Source organism: Dendronephthya gigantea, unplaced genomic scaffold (assembly GCF_004324835.1).
Source record: "Dendronephthya gigantea isolate DGI-Jeju-01 unplaced genomic scaffold, DenGig_1.0 000048F, whole genome shotgun sequence".
NCBI classification, from domain to species: Eukaryota; Metazoa; Cnidaria; class Anthozoa; order Malacalcyonacea; family Nephtheidae; genus Dendronephthya; species Dendronephthya gigantea.
Window position 1 is genome coordinate 1350665 of NW_021163058.1, and position 18864 is coordinate 1369528.

The 18864-nt window shown below is 36.4% G+C and overlaps 2 protein-coding genes and 1 long non-coding RNA gene across 4 annotated transcripts; 2 read left to right on the forward strand and 1 right to left on the reverse strand.

The window, feature by feature from the left end:
- The first annotated feature begins 1054 nt into the window (after positions 1-1054).
- On the forward strand, positions 1055-9187 carry LOC114528231 (sodium- and chloride-dependent GABA transporter 2-like). The gene is made up of 9 exons (XM_028549855.1): positions 1055-1196; positions 3579-3701; positions 5484-6082; positions 6453-6563; positions 6726-6965; positions 7406-7610; positions 7954-8113; positions 8362-8527; positions 8787-9187. Exons 1-9 carry the CDS (start codon positions 1142-1144, stop codon positions 9009-9011), a joined length of 1884 nt encoding a protein of 627 aa, XP_028405656.1. The 5' UTR covers positions 1055-1141; the 3' UTR covers positions 9012-9187.
- Positions 9188-10891: 1704 nt separating this feature from the next.
- On the forward strand, positions 10892-18381 carry LOC114528254 (sodium-dependent neutral amino acid transporter B(0)AT2-like). 2 transcript variants are annotated; one of them, XM_028549880.1, is made up of 9 exons: positions 10892-11033; positions 13282-13464; positions 13677-14275; positions 14517-14627; positions 14871-15110; positions 15304-15508; positions 15719-15878; positions 16718-16883; positions 17155-18381. In XM_028549880.1, exons 1-9 carry the CDS (start codon positions 10985-10987, stop codon positions 17392-17394), a joined length of 1953 nt encoding a protein of 650 aa, XP_028405681.1. In that variant the 5' UTR covers positions 10892-10984; the 3' UTR covers positions 17395-18381. The 2 variants fall into 2 exon arrangements, with proteins under 2 accessions (XP_028405681.1, XP_028405682.1); XM_028549881.1 differs by lacking the exon at positions 10892-11033 and having other exon boundaries at positions 13396-13468; positions 17155-18380.
- On the reverse strand, positions 15368-16140 carry LOC114528255. Its single transcript, XR_003687476.1, has 3 exons — positions 16010-16140; positions 15717-15857; positions 15368-15456 (listed from the first exon to the last, which is right to left on the reverse strand). It is a non-coding gene; the product is annotated as an uncharacterized LOC114528255 (long non-coding RNA).
- Positions 18382-18864: the final 483 nt, after the last annotated feature.

The following is an 18864-nucleotide window of genomic DNA, read 5'->3' on the forward strand; positions in this document are numbered from 1 at the left end:
AAGGCAATTCATTTCCCAGTGCTCACCAACAATAGTTTTTGCCGACAATTGATGATATATAAGAACCAGACTTAGATTGAACCAACTATATCACCTTTCTTTTCGAGAACTTCTACTGCATATTCGCCAAACCAGTAGGCCCTTAATTAAATTATTTTATTCCGCTTAGTCTTAGAGAATATAAACTTGGACTAATTTCTAAATCTTTTAGTTCTTTGCCTGAACGACTTACTTTTTTACTTCACCTTTTTCTTGTCAATATGTTTCCAGTCACAGTTATAGTATATCTTGGAACTCTTTCTTTTCTCCTCTTCTTCCGGGGTTGAAACTATAGAGCTATAATTGGGAGACGGATTTCCGACGGATTTCTTTTTAAAACGCAGATCAGGCAGATTATATAGATATCATGTACATTTTTTTATCGTTGTGTGTGATAAAGGTATTCAGTAAATTGAAAAACGTTCTAAGGAAAGTTTCGTACGTATATTGGATTAAGATTATTGCCATGTAATTACCATAGAGGAGAGACATTCTAAGGATGTTTACAAGCACTTTTCCTATAACTTGAGCTAAATATGTGAATGTCTAGCCGAAGAGGAAGGTTATCAAGACCATTTAATAGCTCTTTCTTTTTTTGCTTCGAGCAGCTGACACGTCGTCCTTCAGTATTACGATCTCAATTCGAATTTTAACAAAGAATTTAAGTATTTAATCAATATAACAATACAAGCAATATATTTAAGCCATATAAATCCATATACAAACACGATTAGTCACACGGAACTTATTATCGAGTTTTGATCAATTTCTTTTTAAAATATCACTTAGTACCTCTCCGCAGTCCGTGCATGCAGACCGCGAGGGGAAGATTTCACGAAATGCAGAATTTTTCCTCTAGCCTGAGTGTCTCTGGGCTAAGGGGCGGAAGGCGGGGAAAAAACGTTAGCACTCCACTTTAATGAGTTCCTGGTGGCTGCTTTTCCACGAATGAAACTTAATCTGTTTTCCACGCCTACTTATTTATGTCTGTTCAGTTTTTGAAACGTGATATCTACATCTTAACGGCCAAAACAACTCAGACACGCTTTGAGAACAGACGATTGTGTCGCATGCACGAGAAGAAATTACCTAAAATCTCAATATGGCTCAAACAAACTACGCTCTTGATGCTGATGAAAAACTGTCAGACACCAGTGGTAAGTATAGTCTACTATGTTCGATCGTAAACACAATAACGGTGGAATTAAGGTGTTGGCTAATAACTTACTACAGTACTACTCGTAAAGTTTCCGTGTTCAAATACGAAGTCGATGTACTCGGTGCAATTTGTATGAAGCCATAAAGGTAACTAGTCTAGTCAGTACTTTGTTTTACTGAAACAATATTTGGAACAGAACATTGTTTAACAATTAACGTGATGAACAGCATAAACTTTGCGTCTCACGTGCATACATATGTATAATCCAATAAGACTATATATAAACCCTAGCTATATATCCACATATATATATGTAAAATGTTAGTAAATTTTGGAATTTTTTCTCTCAAGTAAATTTCAACTCTTGAAAAATATCCACCGTTAACCGGATCGGTGCCAGTAGTCCGAATTAAATGCTAAAAAAATCGGAATTCATGTCAGTCTCGATAGTATTCCATCTGCTGAAGCTGAGATGCTGTGACGCAGTTGTTATTTGTCTTGTCTTGTGATTGCTGATGCAAGAGTAGCACTGAATAATGTATATGTTATACGCCATATGCGGTTAATTGGCATCAGTAAAACAACTTTGTTTCCATTAGCCGGTATTTTTTTTAGATAAATACGCCAAGAAGGCATTAAGGAAGTAAGTGTCGCTGGTTGGTGAATCTATTGAGAAAATCCGCGCAAATTTACTACAGATCTGACCCGGTCTGACCCTTTAACACAGTTGTGTTGTTCTGCTATTTTAGTGTCGAAAAGTTTCTTATCGAATCGAAATAGTAACTTGTTGTGTAGGAGCTTGTTGAAATACTATATTGAGTATTAGTATAAACTGACTAATAGGCTATCACTTTTCCTGCGTTCTGATTGGCTACGCTACTGGTAGGCTATTAGTGATAGCCTACTAGTAGCAAAATTCAAAACAATGGCGGAAAATTCGCGTTTCGCCGAAGTATCTGAAGATTTTTTGGACGACTTGTTGGACAATTCCGTACCAGAAAAAACAAAAAAAGCAACAAAATACGGAATTGCAATTTTTAAGGGTAAGAAAATACATAAAAATAACGTATACTCAATTGAATTTTTATATTTAAACTGAATTTTAAAACATTTTACGCGAACAACAATTAAAATATTTTCTTCCTTTAATATACGAAATAAATTTCAGAATGGTTTGCAAGCCAACAAGAATTTTATATTGTGTTTCCTAGTTGTAAATTAATGTTATAGTTTATACTAAAACAATTAGACAACTCGGCCTCGTTGTCTATGAGCAAATAGTCAACTCGGCTTCGCCTCGTTGACTATTCGCTCATAGACAACTCGGACTCGTTGTCTAATTGTTAAATACATGCACGCACGCGGTCTATAACGTCGTATAGCAAAGTATAATTACATTATAACAGCATGGCTGATCGATTAGCATGGCTCGAGGACATTCCAAAATCTAAATGCTTTAGAAAGCTTGTTTTTATTTAATAACAAGATTCGAACTTTACAAAAAGGAGCGTTTTCTAGCTTGTCTTCCAAACTAAAAAGATTACATTTTGAACGAATGCAATCGAACTGGTCAATGTCATAATTATTGACGTCATATAGTTAAACATCCTTTCTTGTGAATTGCGAATATTTGCTTTTGAACAATTCTTGAACAATTCAATACTGAGTCTGAAAGGTTGTAAACGTTCTTTTTAGTGGAAAGTTTCAGTAACCAGTGGTATACATAAAATTGAACAGATCAATAAAACGCATTAGCGCAGGCACCGTTGAAATGTAACTGAAATACACATAACACATGCATGACAAAAATGCTTCAACATTGCTACGCATGAGTATGTTGAGTAACTACTGCAACGCATTTTTTATAATTATATTATATATTGTATTAGATAGTTAAAAAATTGCAGGATAGGGATCGTTTTAACTGATTTCCAGCCACCAACCATGCAGTAGAATACTGAGGCCGATTGTATAAAACTCTTAACTACACGTTGCATAGTTAATCCTAGTTAACTCAGAAATACCCAACTCTGATTGGCCAATTCTGTCCTTAACTACAGTTAAAAGTTAACTAGCCTTTTATACAACTGGCCCCTGAGAACCCGGAATTTTTCATTATGGCCCCGTTACTATGTAGTCGGATACTAAATGAGTAAATAAACTGGTAACTTTAGCTAGGGATATTTTTTTAAACATCTAGCTGTAGCAAAGATTATTTTCAATACGTTGAAAGAAAAGGCCCTAACAACTAAAAAATTGATTGGATACACTTGTATCCGGCAAAGTTTGAAACGGCGGCGCCAAGTAATAGGCATCATATTTGCTAAGCAGATCCACTACTATCAAGTCTATCCTAACAATTCATTTACTGACACACCAGATGACGAAACAGAGCGTGATTCTTGGGGAAACAAGGCTGAGTTTCTTCTTGCCTCGATTGGTCTGGCTGTGGGATTAGGAAATGTCTGGCGATTTCCATATTTATGTCAAAAAAATGGAGGAGGTAAGTCAATTAGATGCAAATCTACCAGTGGAGGCACACTGCGCACTAGTACACAAGAGATGAAGGAAGTCTTGTATTGTCTTTATAATAACAACAGTAATTTAGTAATATGACCCTACGAGGAAGTAACCTGGTGGCTTTTCGTCTGTTTTCAATTTTTTATTTTTTCTATTCCCATCGATCATTGCATGTTGACTGAACACACGTATGTTTATTCTGACTACAGTGTGTCCAAAAAGAAAAGTTATATGCATGCATGCACTTTAGAAATTATCCTATCCTATTACATATTTACAATAAAAGTTCACTTCAAATGAAATCATGGTTCAACTGTATTAGTATAACACAGTAAATACGCGCGTTGAAGTGCGGTTTATTCAGAGAGATTCAGAGAGATGAGATAATTTCTATAGTGTCATATTCCTGGGACACACTGACTGTATAACATCAATCACCTTGACATGTTCACCACATGCAATTACGGAAAGCATAAATTCGCTTAGACGCTTCCAACGCCCTTTTACTCTGCTAAAAGCTAATAATGTTACTACTACTTTGACTCTGGGACTTGTAGAAAATGTAGACAGGGTACTCGACATAACCTCTGCTGACACTACTACAAGCGTGCTAGTAGGATATCAAAGATTCCTTTGTGGGCTTCCTTCGCAAAATGAAATCTATACGCATAGAGAACCGTAATGAATATGCTGGTAGTGTGAGTGTTTTTGGCATTATTCAGTAAATAGTGTACGATTTTTAAAGGAGAATATCAAAGATTGACTATATGCACGCTAGACAAGCTCATATAGATATTCCCTTATAAAGTGGTAACGATACACAGGCATATATGTGAACTACGTATAGGAATGCCATTTATGCATTCCTCAAAGCAGACTCTTAGCAAAAATATCTTATCAATAATACTTTTCTCTACCACGCCCATGCACCTTGTTTAATTGTGTTTTTTCAAACAAACTTGCTAGCTTTATCGAATTTTTTGTACAAATCTTTCGGTATATTATGATATTTATATTCAGTAAGTAGCCATAACTGACCTGCACTTATAAGGTGTTTCGTAAGTACTTGGATCAGTCAACCTATTCTAAAATATCTCAATAGCCATTGAATAAAGAATGCGAACTATGAATATCCTGTAGTTTTTAAATCAATATTGTTCGTAACCAAGGAACTTGAGCTGTACGTATGTAAGCTTGTTTCGTCAGAAATATGGAAATTTATATTCCGACTGCATAACATCAACCACCTTGACATGTTTTTATGCAATTACGGAAAGCAAAAATGAAGACGCTTCCAACCCCCTATAATATGATCCTATTACTCCACTGAAAGTAAAAGCTAAGGTTACTATACTACTTTGACTCTGGGACTTGTAGAACATGTGGCCACTCGACGTAACCTCTGCTGACACTGCTACAAGTGTGTTAGTAGGATATCAAAGCTTCCATTGTGACCTTACGAAATCCTCGCAAAATTGAATCTATACGTAGAGAACCGTAATGAATATGCTGATTGTGTGAGTGTTTGGCAAATATCATTATTCAGTAAATAGTGTACGTTTTTTAAAAAGCCCGTTGTATGGAAATTAATTACTGGCTTCATGTATTAAAAAAATTACCGATTTTGAGTAACAAAGTGAAGAATAATTTGCAGAAAAAAATTTTAAAAAATTAAATTTTACAGGTGTCCTTAAGACTCTTGCTCTCATCCCTAGTGGACGATTCGTCGATCATGTTTCAGTTATTATAAATGATTTTCTTCCAGGTGCATTTCTTATACCTTACATCATCTTCATGTTCATCGAAGGCGTACCTTTGATGCTATTAGAGTTTGCAATCGGACAAAAGATGAGATGTACAGCGGTGAAATTGTGGAAAAATATTCACCCAGCACTGTTGGGTATCGGAGTATGCTGTATCTCTGTTTCAATGTTCCTCTGTGTTTACTACGTTGTTGTAATCGCATGGTGCATTTTGTACTTCTTTTCTTCCATGCGATCTTCACTACCTTGGCAAGGAGATGAAGTCTGTGGTGAAAAAATATACGGCGGTTATAATGCATTAAAAGACAAGGCCAATGCATTAGCGAGAAACATTTCTCTTTTCGCAAATATTCCAAACGAAACTGCAGCTTTGAACGAAACCAGACGCATGTTAAACACCACCCAACATAAAATAGATACTTTTAAGGATTGCTGTGTGATTGACCCCCAGCAGTGGTATTTCTATACTCACACATTGGAAATTTCGACCGACATCGAGGACTATAGTAAAGGTTTGAACGGAAAATTGGTGGGATGTTTTATTTTGGCCTGGGTCATAGTCTACATCTGTGTTGTTAAAGGGATAAAAACCACTGGAAAGGTTGGTGAATAATTATCTAAAAAAATGTTTAAATAAATGTAGAAACGCTTAAGGCGTAGTAATTGGCCATGGCACGCTTGTGCGACGTGCGTGCAGCCCATAGAAATAGTCAATTAGTAGACATCTATTGCCAAAATGCTAGAGATCTATCTTCAAAAATGAATAAATGACTTAATTCATACTGTATTACACTGGGTCAATTTCACCATTTCATTTCACCAATCATAATAATCTATTAATTCTTAAATAGCCCTAAAGGTCTTCTCAAGATCTTCTCAAGACCTCCTTCTCCTGCAAAATAGTACACACCTTTGCCAGGCAAACACTACCAAAACTTTTTTTAATGTCTTTAAACTGTTTTTGCTTTCAGGCGGTTTACTTCACAGCAACATTTCCATACGTTATCCTCATCATCCTCTTTTTCCGTGGTGTGACCCTAGAAGGAGCTGGCAACGGATTAAAAACGTTCTTCACGCCTGAGGTGGGACATATCGCAGTGAAGTAAACAACACCTATAGGTGTATGCTTCGTGCCTTAGAAACAATGTACTTGATAATGTTTAAAAACCTGTTTTGCTAAACGAAAAATTAAATTTAAAGATGTTTTAATTAATGTTCAATGTTGAATGTCATTCTTATTTCAGTGGAGTAGATTGAATGACGCAAAGATTTGGAAAGACGCTGCAACACAAATGTTCTTCACTCTCAGTCTCGGATTTGGTGCGCTAAGTTCATTTGCCAGTTTTATGCCTTACAAGAACCAGTGCATGAGAGATGCCTATACGGTCGTGTTTGTAAATTGCGGGACATCTATTTTTGCTGGAATTGTGGTATTCTCTATTTTGGGATATCGAGAGATACAAACTGGCATCGACGCAGCACAGGTAAAAGAAAAGTTCAGTATGTTAGATTACAATATTATGACACAAGTGGATTGTAAAAAATATAATTAGAAAAAATTCGCGAGACTATGAGGCTGTCTGCACACGAGCGTCGTTTTCGAAAACGTTTTTGTCTATTTTATCGTTTAACCGCATTGTCCACTCGATTCAAGGAAAATATACTCAATATGTTAAATTAGCTTCAACTTCTATTGTAAATTGACGGTGTTTGAAACTGTTTTGGCTGATAAAAACGAAAATTAAGTCGTTGAAGAGAAATGAAAACGCTATACCGTGTGCACATGCATAGCCTGAATGATCCTCTTTATTTTGGAAGAGACTGACTGATTCTAGAATCTCGTTAGTCGGCCAGGATCCAATGATTTTTCAATGCCTCGTTATATCGATTCATCCAGTGATGGTTTGTTGGCTTTACATTTAAGGTTGGAAGCGGACCTGGGCTGGCTTTCATGACATTTTCAGATGCTCTTTTGCAATTGGATGTTCCTCAACTTTGGTCGATTCTGTTTTTCTTTATGTTGATATTGCTTGGCATTGACAGTGAATTTGGGACTCTGGAGGCGTCCGTTGGGCCACTAATTGATCTAGGACTGTTTCCAAAGACATGGCGTAGAGAAATCTGTGCAGGTATATATGCAGCAGAGAAATAGATATTAAATCTTACTATAGGGTATCGTTGACTTAGGCATATTCTATATCTATAGATTTGAAATACATGAATGAAAGTAAAGTATATATCAATGACCTTGGAAACCTTATAGCATAACTGAAGTAATATAATGTGGATACATTCCTGGCACAAGCAACTATGTTCTGTCATATAGGCGCCGCATTTTCTATGGTTTACTGTCAATAAAGAAATTTACTCGTGATGTAACTTAAATCGTGCAACTATATTATTTTCTGCTCTAAAAAATCAGGTTTATGTAATTGGTATCTTTGGCAATTTATCTATTATATTATTCTATAGCTGTTGTTGTTGTATTTCTGCTGCTTGTTGGACTCTGCATGGTTGCTGGGAACGGTTTTTATGTCTTCCAAATATTTGATGATAACTGCGCCACTATTCCGCTATTGGTGATAGCCTTGTTTGAATGTATTGCTGTCGCCTGGGTTTATGGAAATCATAAGTAAGTGGATGGTAAAAGTTGAAGTTAAATAAGTCGCGATAACTGATTTAACAGAAAATCTTTAAAGAAATAAATTGCATGAGGACGATTGAGAAGTAGCTATATTTTCTTTCTCGTTTCCAGTTTCTCATCGCTACATCAATATGCATGTTTAAAGAATAAAATGATCATTTTATTATTATACAATAATAGGTAAGATATTTTTATGTCATATTATATGTGGTAAGATATTTTTGCAATATTACCAGGTTCGCGGACGACATTGAAGATATGACAGGAAAACGACCATGGATTGGGTGGATGATCTGCTGGAAATACATTTCACCATTAGCGTTATTCATTGTGCTTATTGCAACTTTTGTTGATTTGTCAAAATCTCGCGCTAATTATGCGGTATTCGTTGGCTGCGAACAGGTATTTCAAATTTCAAATGTTTAACCTTATTGACGGAAATAAACTGAAAAGGATGTTTAATAGGAATTAACGTTTATCTGACCTATAAATAAGTCAATGGAATCCGGGCAGCTATTTTTTGTCAATCGCCATTCTATTTGCAATTTTTTCAAAGTACGTGTTGGAGAAGATTGTCTAAACCTTTGTTATGCAGTATTCTCGCGTCAGTTAAGAGTCGACTAAGAGACTGTCTTCTAATAGAAAAACGTTATGATTTCAGGATCCGTTCAGTTCAAAATATCCTGGAGACAAGAAATGGGTGGTGCCAATGGAATACCCGGGATGGGGACAGTTCTTGGTGGCAGTTGTTATCCTATGTTCGACCTTGCCTATAATCATTTTTTTGGTGTGGAAGTGGCCAAAGAATTGGAAAACTTCGTTTTATAACACCTTCTGCTCTGGCATAAACAACTATCTTCCAGATCCAAAACCCGTTCACGATTAGTTCGCTTTCCCGCTGTTCCAATATAGTGTCTTGATGTTTTTGAGTCCTTAAGGTCTGTTCATGTTGGAAGCTAAATGCCATGATCGCCATCTTGCCTATATCATGGAGTTTACGATTCACGCTGCTCGGCCAGCTCGCTTGCAAAACAAAGTAACGCCACCACATGAGACAAAAATCAAACAATAGGTATATGCATAACTTGTCGTCCCACGACAGCGTTAACATTCTTACGACGCTTTCAAATGAGGTATTTTCACAGCTTTTTTCATAGCTGTTTGATAGCTTATATATATATATATATATATATATATATATATATATATATATATATATATATATATATATATATATATATATATATAAATATATATATATATATATGGATCGAACTGCAATGTCAGCCAGACATCGGAGGTTCTTAGCGCAATTGAAGCGTTCGTATATCTGATTATTTCAAAGTCCTGGCAGCATAATTAAGTTGCCGTAGCTTAATTCAAGCAAAATATTTGACTATCGACGTCGAGCTAAACGCGTCGTAGATCGTAAACTCCCTATCGTATTGAGATATCTTGCGAACCATTCGGTAGAACTTAGAAATATAAACTAAGCCTAATGAGAGAGAACGAGATATCCGTATATCACTCAATCTCTCTGCACAAAAGCTTTAACATGAACACACCGTACTATGATTTTTCATTCAAGGTTGTATATATACTGTATTGATGAATGTAAGTTTCATCATAGTGTTTCTTCTACTTTAGCTAGGTATATTGTAGTAAGTCTGTACTGTAGTAAAGTCCTAAATATTGTTTGTATTAGCATATAGCTTCGATCGGTGCATCTAATGCATGTAATGTATCAATCAATTGTGTCCCAATTTTTACTATCAATAAATATAACCAACCATATACAGTGTGACTATTCAACAATATAAAGTCATTTGTAAAAGTACGATGATGACAAAAGCGTGAAAAAGCAAGCAATCTAATCCGACATTTTCAACTACTACACTGAGTCTCACATCATTCCAACTGTCCAAGTCACGCGGAACTGCTTTTGTACAGACAACATTCTAGAGAGTGTTTTAGCTTCAATAGCGTAAACATTGTGCGCACATACTGCATGGTAAAAGTGTCACGGTTCGATATCTTGGAAATGAATATTATAGTTCAGTATGTTTTTATGTTCAGACGGAAGGGCAATATCCTTAGCTATCATTTTTACTCCTCCTTAAATTTATTTTGCCCCTAAGCTGCCTGTATATTGATACAGGAAATGAAAGCGTATTAAAACACAAACACATTCAAATATACTCTGTACTCTGTATCTTTCTAGAAGTAATTTTTCCTGCGTTTTTGACATGCCAGACTACTGCCAGCATATAGTCGCCGCGTACAGGCAGGCTAAGAAAATAAAAATTGCCAAAGTACTTTGCAGCCGGGAAACTGAGGAACAGGAATGTATAGTAGGAGTTCAGGAACTGATTTGGTTGACTGAAATACACTTTTTGAGACCACGTTTAAACGATTTTGAAACGCCATGTGAATATTACACCCCCATGAACACCCACCCCTTATGCACACACTGCCTGTTTAAATTTTGTCGTGTACGAAATATGTAAATGCTCGGGTTGAAATAAACTTGGGTATTTAATAAACGTATACACACAGAATTGAAAAGTTCTTATAGTTATTTCCTAAACGGCCCAAGAACAACCGATCCATACATGTTGGTCATTTATAATTAATATTATTCTTCTTTGGCTCTGGAGACGTTGTATTGGCCAAATATTTGGCTATTAATTGCTACGCAACTGTACAGATGGAAAGTAAATTCCACGGGATCATATTTCTACTCATCAAGCATGCTATTTGGTTTCGTTGACGGTGAAGAGCGCTTTACAGGTTTCACGTTTGTTCTTTGCGACACCTAAATATATATTTATTTGGTATTCTAAGAAAAATTAATAAAAAATGAGAACGAATCTTGGAGCAAGTTTTGAAGGAGATACGAATGAAAATGGTAAGATTTGCTGAAGAATTAAGAACAGTGAATGTGATTGTTATGAATTATAGTATCCCCCATGGCCATACTGGCGTACATACAGCTGTCTGCTTCAAACCTCGGATGAGCTTCACTTTAAGCGACGAATTTATTTTGGACAAATAATGAAATTAATTTAAATCAAAACTTCACGTAAACTGGAGGGGTGACTATAACCACAGAGTTTGTACATTTCGGGTACAATGTCACGTATATCATATATGAAAGATTTATGATTACATAAATAATTTCATTTTCGCAGGCTGCGTTTCACATATAGCGATGATTATGAGTCATTTTCATTTTTACAGACATACATACCTTATGCCGGTCAGATCGTAAATTCAATATGTCGAAAATCGACAGGTTTTGAAATGCAGTTTGACCGTAAATACATAATCTCGCTTCCTGGCCTCTAAGCCCTTAACTATAAGCCGGAAAATCAAGAGGTCCTGCGGCTGCTAGCATTTGAAAGTCAAAGATGGATAGTGTCATAGTGATTCTTTGATTCAAATTCATCATGTTCATGATGATCATGTTCATAACTTAATACAGATCTATAAGATGCGTCAGAGAAGATAAACTTTCCATGCATTCTGCAAGCGTCTGAATATTTCAACAATGCACGTTAATGTCTTTAAAAAACACACTCCTTAAATATATAAGTCTTTTGTTTCGATTAAATTGATTCTTTTAGCTTTTTTTTCTTACTTTTGATTCACTTGTGGTACATGCTTGTGGTACAGAGTTGCGTCGGATTTGCAAATTTTAAAATATTCCCCTATTCGGCTAATTTTGGTTTCAAATGCTTTTCAAATCACGCTTCTATTTATTGGACATTTAATGGAATAAAATGGTAGAATTTAGTTTTCAGGGTACAGACCTCGTTGAATATCTATGTCGTGGTGGAACTTGAAATTGTTTGACAACCAGCTCCTTCGCACGAATTGCGCACTGCACGAGCAACCTGATAGTTTATGTACGCCGGGTCATTTTCGAAATTATATTTTGTTTTTATTCCCTGATCTGTGTGCTCACTTATAAAAATGTAAAATTTCCATCTCGCTATTTTTCATGTTGTTTCAAGTCCTCCTTATAGCTATACCACACATGCACCACTGAGATACCATTCTTAATAAAAATTCAATGCAAATACGTCATAACTGACGACATATTCAACTGAAAATATTCGCCATGATGTCATAAACATTCGAAAAAACTAATATCGGCTCGAAAGTCGCTTTAAATAGTAGGAATGTAAACATATACTTGATTCTACATGTCAAAGAAAAGGCAATGGGTTTTGTGGAATATAAAAGCATGTGTTCCTAAATGGATTTTGGTGAGTAATCGCTTTCCGTACAAACTCGACATAGTGAAGCGCATTAAGAAAGTATTTGCCATTGTTTCAACTTTACTAATGCTATGCAGAGAACAACTAATCATGCACAAGTATGCAAGTGCCTTCGTCGTTTTTTTAGCCAGCGTTTTTTCTTCGCTTTTTAAAAATGAACAACCTGCTGACTATAGTCTATTATAGTATGGTTCAGCAAGGGTGGATACAGCATGTTGGCTGACTGATGCGATGTTTTGAACCATACTTCAACAATCAACACCTCTGTGGGGTCTATATTTCGGTTTATTCGACCATGCAAAGTGGAAAAACGGTATATTCGAAAAACGGTATACTCGACCATGGTCGAGTCAAGGTCGGATATACTGGAATATCGTATAAAAATGGTATACTCGACCATGGTGGAATATGCTGGAATATGATATGTACCATACCAGGGTATATAGAATTCCGGTATATTCGACCATGCCAAAGTTGAATATACCATATTCAGGTATATTAAACTAGTTAATTTTTTGTGTTTGGTGAGATTTTGACGAATGCAATCGCATGAGTCGCATCAGCCTGCATGGACCGCACCTTTGGGTCAGTGGAACAACCTAAAGCGTATTCTAGACCACCTAGCTATATGACGGAATTCCCACTCGAAAGAGTTTTGAATGCATGTGTTACATTGATTCTTGCCATGTTTGGGAAAGGACACTCTTATCACACAATTTCTGTGGCACACTCAAGTAGTGCATGTGAGTGCAACGATTAGAAGAGAAAATATCTGTTAATAATTTCAATAAAGGCATGTTACTAATGTATATGATAAACGAAATTCCGCGAGGTGGAGTAATAGATTTAGTCAATATTTATGCATTGTTACAGTCATTGCAAGCAATGCCAACGGCGTTGAAGAAGATTTCGTTGGAGATAAGTTGCAGGTCGAGCTAGAGGAGCCAAGAGATAGTTGGGGGAGTAAAGCCGAGTATCTTTTAGCGTCCATTGGTTTTGCTGTTGGATTGGGTAATCTGTGGCGATTCCCATACCTGTGTCAAAAGAATGGAGGATGTGAGTACGTTAGCATACCATCGTTGGCTAGCTTTTTATCGATATATATGAGCAACCGAAAGTTTTTCCCTAATAATAATTATGATATTATAGAATCTATCCCACTTAACCTAATGCTCGACCCTGGATTAAACCAGTTCTTAGATTACTTCATGTTTTTTATGAGTGTTCGAAAGAATAGGATTTTTATGCCTCACAATTTACCTTTTTAGTTGCATTTCTTATCCCATACTTCATCTTTATGGTGATCGAAGGGATTCCAATAATGATGCTGGAGTTCGCAATTGGTCAGAAAATGCGAATGTCGTCTTGGCGCGTTTGGTCCAATGTTAGTCCAGCGTTACGCGGCCTCGGTTTGGCATCGGTCATTGTTTCATTGACTGTTTGTTGTTACTACATGGTGGTCATCGCCTGGTGTTTTTATTATTTCTTTATTTCCTTCCAAAAAAACCTACCTTGGCAGGTTGAGCTGTGCGCAAACTACGGAGCTTACGAAAAACTACAGGATCAGGTGGAAATCTGGGAAAAAAACTACACTCACTATAAACAACTCAATCAAACTATTTATGGCCATAAGACAAATCAGACAAAAACAACATACGAGAATACAAAATTAGCACTTGAGCGTAACTTCAGCTCTTGCTGTGTTATTGACTCCCCCCAGTGGTACTTCTATTCTAGTGTATTAAATATATCAATTGACATTGAAGATTATAGTCTTGGTTTAAATGGAAAGTTGGTCGGATGTCTGATTGTTGCTTGGGTGGTTGTTTATTTTTGTGTGATCAATGGAATCAAATCAAGTGGCAAGGTATGTTATCGGTCTTGTATAGCCTCTGGTCGGTCTCCGTGCATTTAACGATGCATGGGCGCTCTTTCGCAGATAAAAGGGTGAAGTCGTGACGAAACAATGTTGTGTTGCAGCTAGAACATAGTTGTTAACAAGTAAAAAGTTACAACAATTTGTTGCTTCAACATTACTGAGATTCGGCATTATAGATTTAACAGAAAAATTAAGATTTTGACACTAGTTATTTTTTCTCATTTCTTAGGTAGTTTATTTTACTGCTACTTTTCCGTACGTGATCTTGCTGATTCTTTTTTTCCGTGGTGTGACATTAGATGGAGCTGGCTCGGGCATTGAGACGTTTTTTTCACCTGAGGTTAGTATTAAATGCACCACAGTTTAATTAGCGGACATTACAGAGTGAGTGCTGTTTTGTCAGGCGACCCTATAGTATGTATACAACTCAGAATTTCTAACATGCTTATGGGCTCGAAAGCACGATCCAATTTGCACAGTCTGCATGAATATATCTGTCAGATTTGATTAGTGTTGTAATTAATTTAGTAATAAAACCAATGTACCATGCTCATGGTTTCATATTTTTAACACTTTCTTATAGTGGTCTAAATTGAATGATCCGAAGATTTGGAAAGATGCGGCCGCTCAAATGTTCTTTACTCTTGGTATAAGCTTCGGTACTTTGATCACGTTTGCAAGTTACATGCCTAAAAATAATCAATGTATACGAGACAGTTATACCGTGGTATTTGTCAACTGTGGTACATCTATTTTCTCGGGATTGGTGGTTTTTACTATACTGGGGTATCGAGAATTAAAGACTGGAATAAAGGCGGCTGACGTGAGTATTTTTACGACTTGAATCTGTGAGTTTTTTTATTGGAAAGTTCGGATCATTGACATACATGCTTCAATCTTTTTTAATGCTCAAATTATTTGAGCTCATTCCAAAATTTCCCGACTTTATTCAAAGATGAAAACCGTAGGGACAGCATTGTTTTTTTCAGTTTACAAATTCATTATCAACTGTTTAGGTCGGCAGTGGACCTGGACTAGCTTTTATGGCGTTTTCTGATGCTATTACTCAACTTGATGCGTCGCCATTTTGGGCGGTCCTATTTTTCTTCATGTTGATCCTCTTGGGAATTGACTCGGCATTTGGACTGTTGGAAGGAGCTGTCAATCCTCTTTATGAATTGGGATTATTTCCAAAGAAATTAAACAAATCAATTGGAACAGGTATATTATATTACTCATCATTGGCGTACGAGGTAGGGGGAGCCGGGGAGGGAAACAAAGGAAGGACCCCGAGAAGATTAAGCAGAATTGGTGGGGCAGTTTGTACTCAAGAGCCAATTTTTATCTAAAGTAGCCGGTTCTACAGAAAAAAAATAATCCAAGCAGCTATGTGATGTGGAAGAGACGAAATAATTTAACATTTACACACAGGTATCGTTGCTGTTGTTTTGTTTCTGATTGGTTTATCAATGGTGGCTGGAAACGGATTTTACATATTTCAAATATTTGATGATCACTCCGCTACAATTCCACTCTTACTGATTGGTGTGTTCCAATGCATTGGTGTTTCCTGGGTGTATGGAAATGATAGGTAAGAGTTAGTATGTGACCATAATATCGTCTGGCGTAATTGGCACAATTGCATGCCTTAAAAAAATGAAGGGACCAACTTGATAATCTGATAAATTATGTTCATTAAATGTGGCAACGTAGTGAACGTACCAGGTGTATTGTGAGATAACTCTGTCAGATTAACCAATCACGAGCGCAATAGGTCAACCAAAGAAGCAGTTGAAGACTTGAAAGTAAATCTGAGCCTCGCTAATTGTGAGTCAAGACAAATCAAGAGATGCGTGAGGGCTCATGCGTCTTTGTTGACAAAATGTGGTATTGTCTTGGGATTATCGAGTGTATACGAACGCATTTTTTAAGCACTAAAAATATTCATCTGCATACCAAACAATTGATGAAAATACAATGTCAACCTTCTTGGCCTTTGCATGCAGCCGACGTCTTCAATCAACACATATATTTTTTAACGTAGCATACTTGCACAATTGTTTTTTGGTAAATTTTCCTTATTTTATCTTATTCATTATTATTTTATATCGTAACTCATTATTTTTTAAACTGAACTGAACTGTGTGTTTTTGTGTGTCGAAATTCGTGTCGTAAGTGCTATTCGCAACTCGTTTAAAATAAATTCGTAATTATACCCGCAATCATCGGGTATAATGGAAATAAGGCCGCAATCTGATGATATGAAAACCTGAAAACCACATTACGAATTATACGACGTATTTGAAAAACGATTCCTTTAGGTATTATTGCATGTTTACGAATTCTGTCTAAATATTCCATCCACACGAAGCTCCTCACTATAAGATACTTGCGTGTACAATAAGCACTCGTGTTGTACCTAATATATAGATTTGCCGACGACATTGAAGGGATGACAGGAAAACGACCGTGGATTGGTTGGATGATCTGCTGGAAATATATCTCTCCTCTTGCTTTAATTATTCTCATCATCGCCACTTTATATGATATGGGTGACAAAGGAGTTGGTTATTACACTTTTGTTGCTTGTCTACAGGTATGAGACGAAATGTGTCGCTTTTCATGCAGCAAACTTCAGTTAACTGTAAAAGACTCTACTTTTGCGTTTATTTTAACGAATTCTTTTTCGGCAATTACATTAAATCATTCTTTTTCGGTAAGCTAGAACACTTTCAAAATCGTGCAATGCATAACAAATGCACAGGGGGCTAAGGTTATAGGCGGGGTGCAAAGTTGATATTTTGTCTGGCCTTATAATTATTTTCGTGGGCGTGGAATTTGTGTAATGCATATAATAATTTTTGCAGGATCCCTTCAGCAACAAGTATCCAGGAGTTGAGGCCTGGTTATCGCCACTAAAGTATCCAGGCTGGGCAAGATTCCTGGTGGCTTTGGTAATTATGATTTCGACAGTTCCCATACTGATCTTTATGATCATAGGATGGCCGAAAGATTGGAGAGCGAAGTTTCACAACACTTTGTTTTCTTCCATCAAAAATTATTATCCGGATCCACCAAAAAAGAAAGATGATAACCTTGGCTATTGAGGAATTGCGTGAATATGCGTGATCTAAGAAATGCCTATGCATGGGTGTTTTAATTTTATTTATTTGATACATTGATGACTTTCGAAAGCATAGATTAACCAAAATAACTTTAAATCTGCGCCGGCGTGCTCTTCTAGCAATTGGCATTTGATTTCATTCTGGAGCGTACCAATGTTTTATTATTTGTGTGGGTTGCGTGTTCCAGAATTCTCCGGTGAAATTCATTAAAGAATCCCTTTCGACGTGGGGTAAGACCTCTCGTTTGTGGAAATCAGGATACATCAATCAACTTCTAGAATTAACGTGCCATTGTTTCTAAAATTATCGACCACATGAGGATTTCTTTTTTCAAACCAAATCAATTCTGTATCTCTTCAGCAGCCACAAACCCTGGTTAGGCACGCCAATGATTTCTTATAAAGTTTTAAAACGAACGTGGCTGCAGCCTGCCAACCTCGTACCTAGGGCAGCCTGCATGCAGAAATATACAATATCAAGAAAGGTTATAATTTAAATTTACGGGCGTTATTTGATACGCAGGATCATAACTGATACTGATAGATAGAATAAATAGAATAGGGTAGAAAGAAAAGCTGTCAGCCTATATAAATGACTGGATGTGATTTAATACTAGCATGCGAACACTTAGATTTTAAGCCTATAGGCAAGTCGTTAAACGGCTACATTTTAGTTGATTATTTAATTCACAGCAAATGAGAGCTAACAAATCGATGACATTTCACATCTATGTAGGTTAGGCGCCATCAGTAGATTGAACTGGTTCGGGGATTAATTCCTTTATTATTTCACCGCATGTAATTAAACCGTCTATATTAACTATGGAAATAGCCTAAGTAACGATTAAAGAAATACCATACGCATAGCTGCACAATGTACATTGAGCAAATTTCTGAATTTTAAACTTCGCTTTTGCTTCGCTTACAGACAGAATAACGAAGAAGCATTCTGTAAGAAATTGTTTGAAATAATAGTACAAGGATTGAAGGAGATTTCTCTTGTGCTCCAGTTTAATTGATAATTTGATAATCTTGCAGTTGCAGACACTATGATGAGAAACTCGTCTTAATTTCGAATGTAGGCGATAACTGAATCAGGTTGGTTTCTCAAATACAAATATGGTCAAAGAAGGAACTGGGCTAAGGAAAATAAAAGAGGTGGTTGATGCGTAATAATAGTCGACACATTTTTTAGCACTGCCTATCCAGTCATACGTCCAACCTCGCCGAACCTCGGCGTACCCAGGAATCAGGATTCTAAATTTATCCATCCCTATTCATATTCAGACGGGTTTTTACGGTCAACTTTTCCGTCTAAAAACCAGCCGACAATTTAAAAAAGTGCAGTAAAAAACAAATTCCGAATAAACAAGACATCCGCTGAGAGTCAAAATATGAATCAAGTAAGACACAGGTTGAAACTGTAAATTTAAGACTTTATTTCCAAGTCATC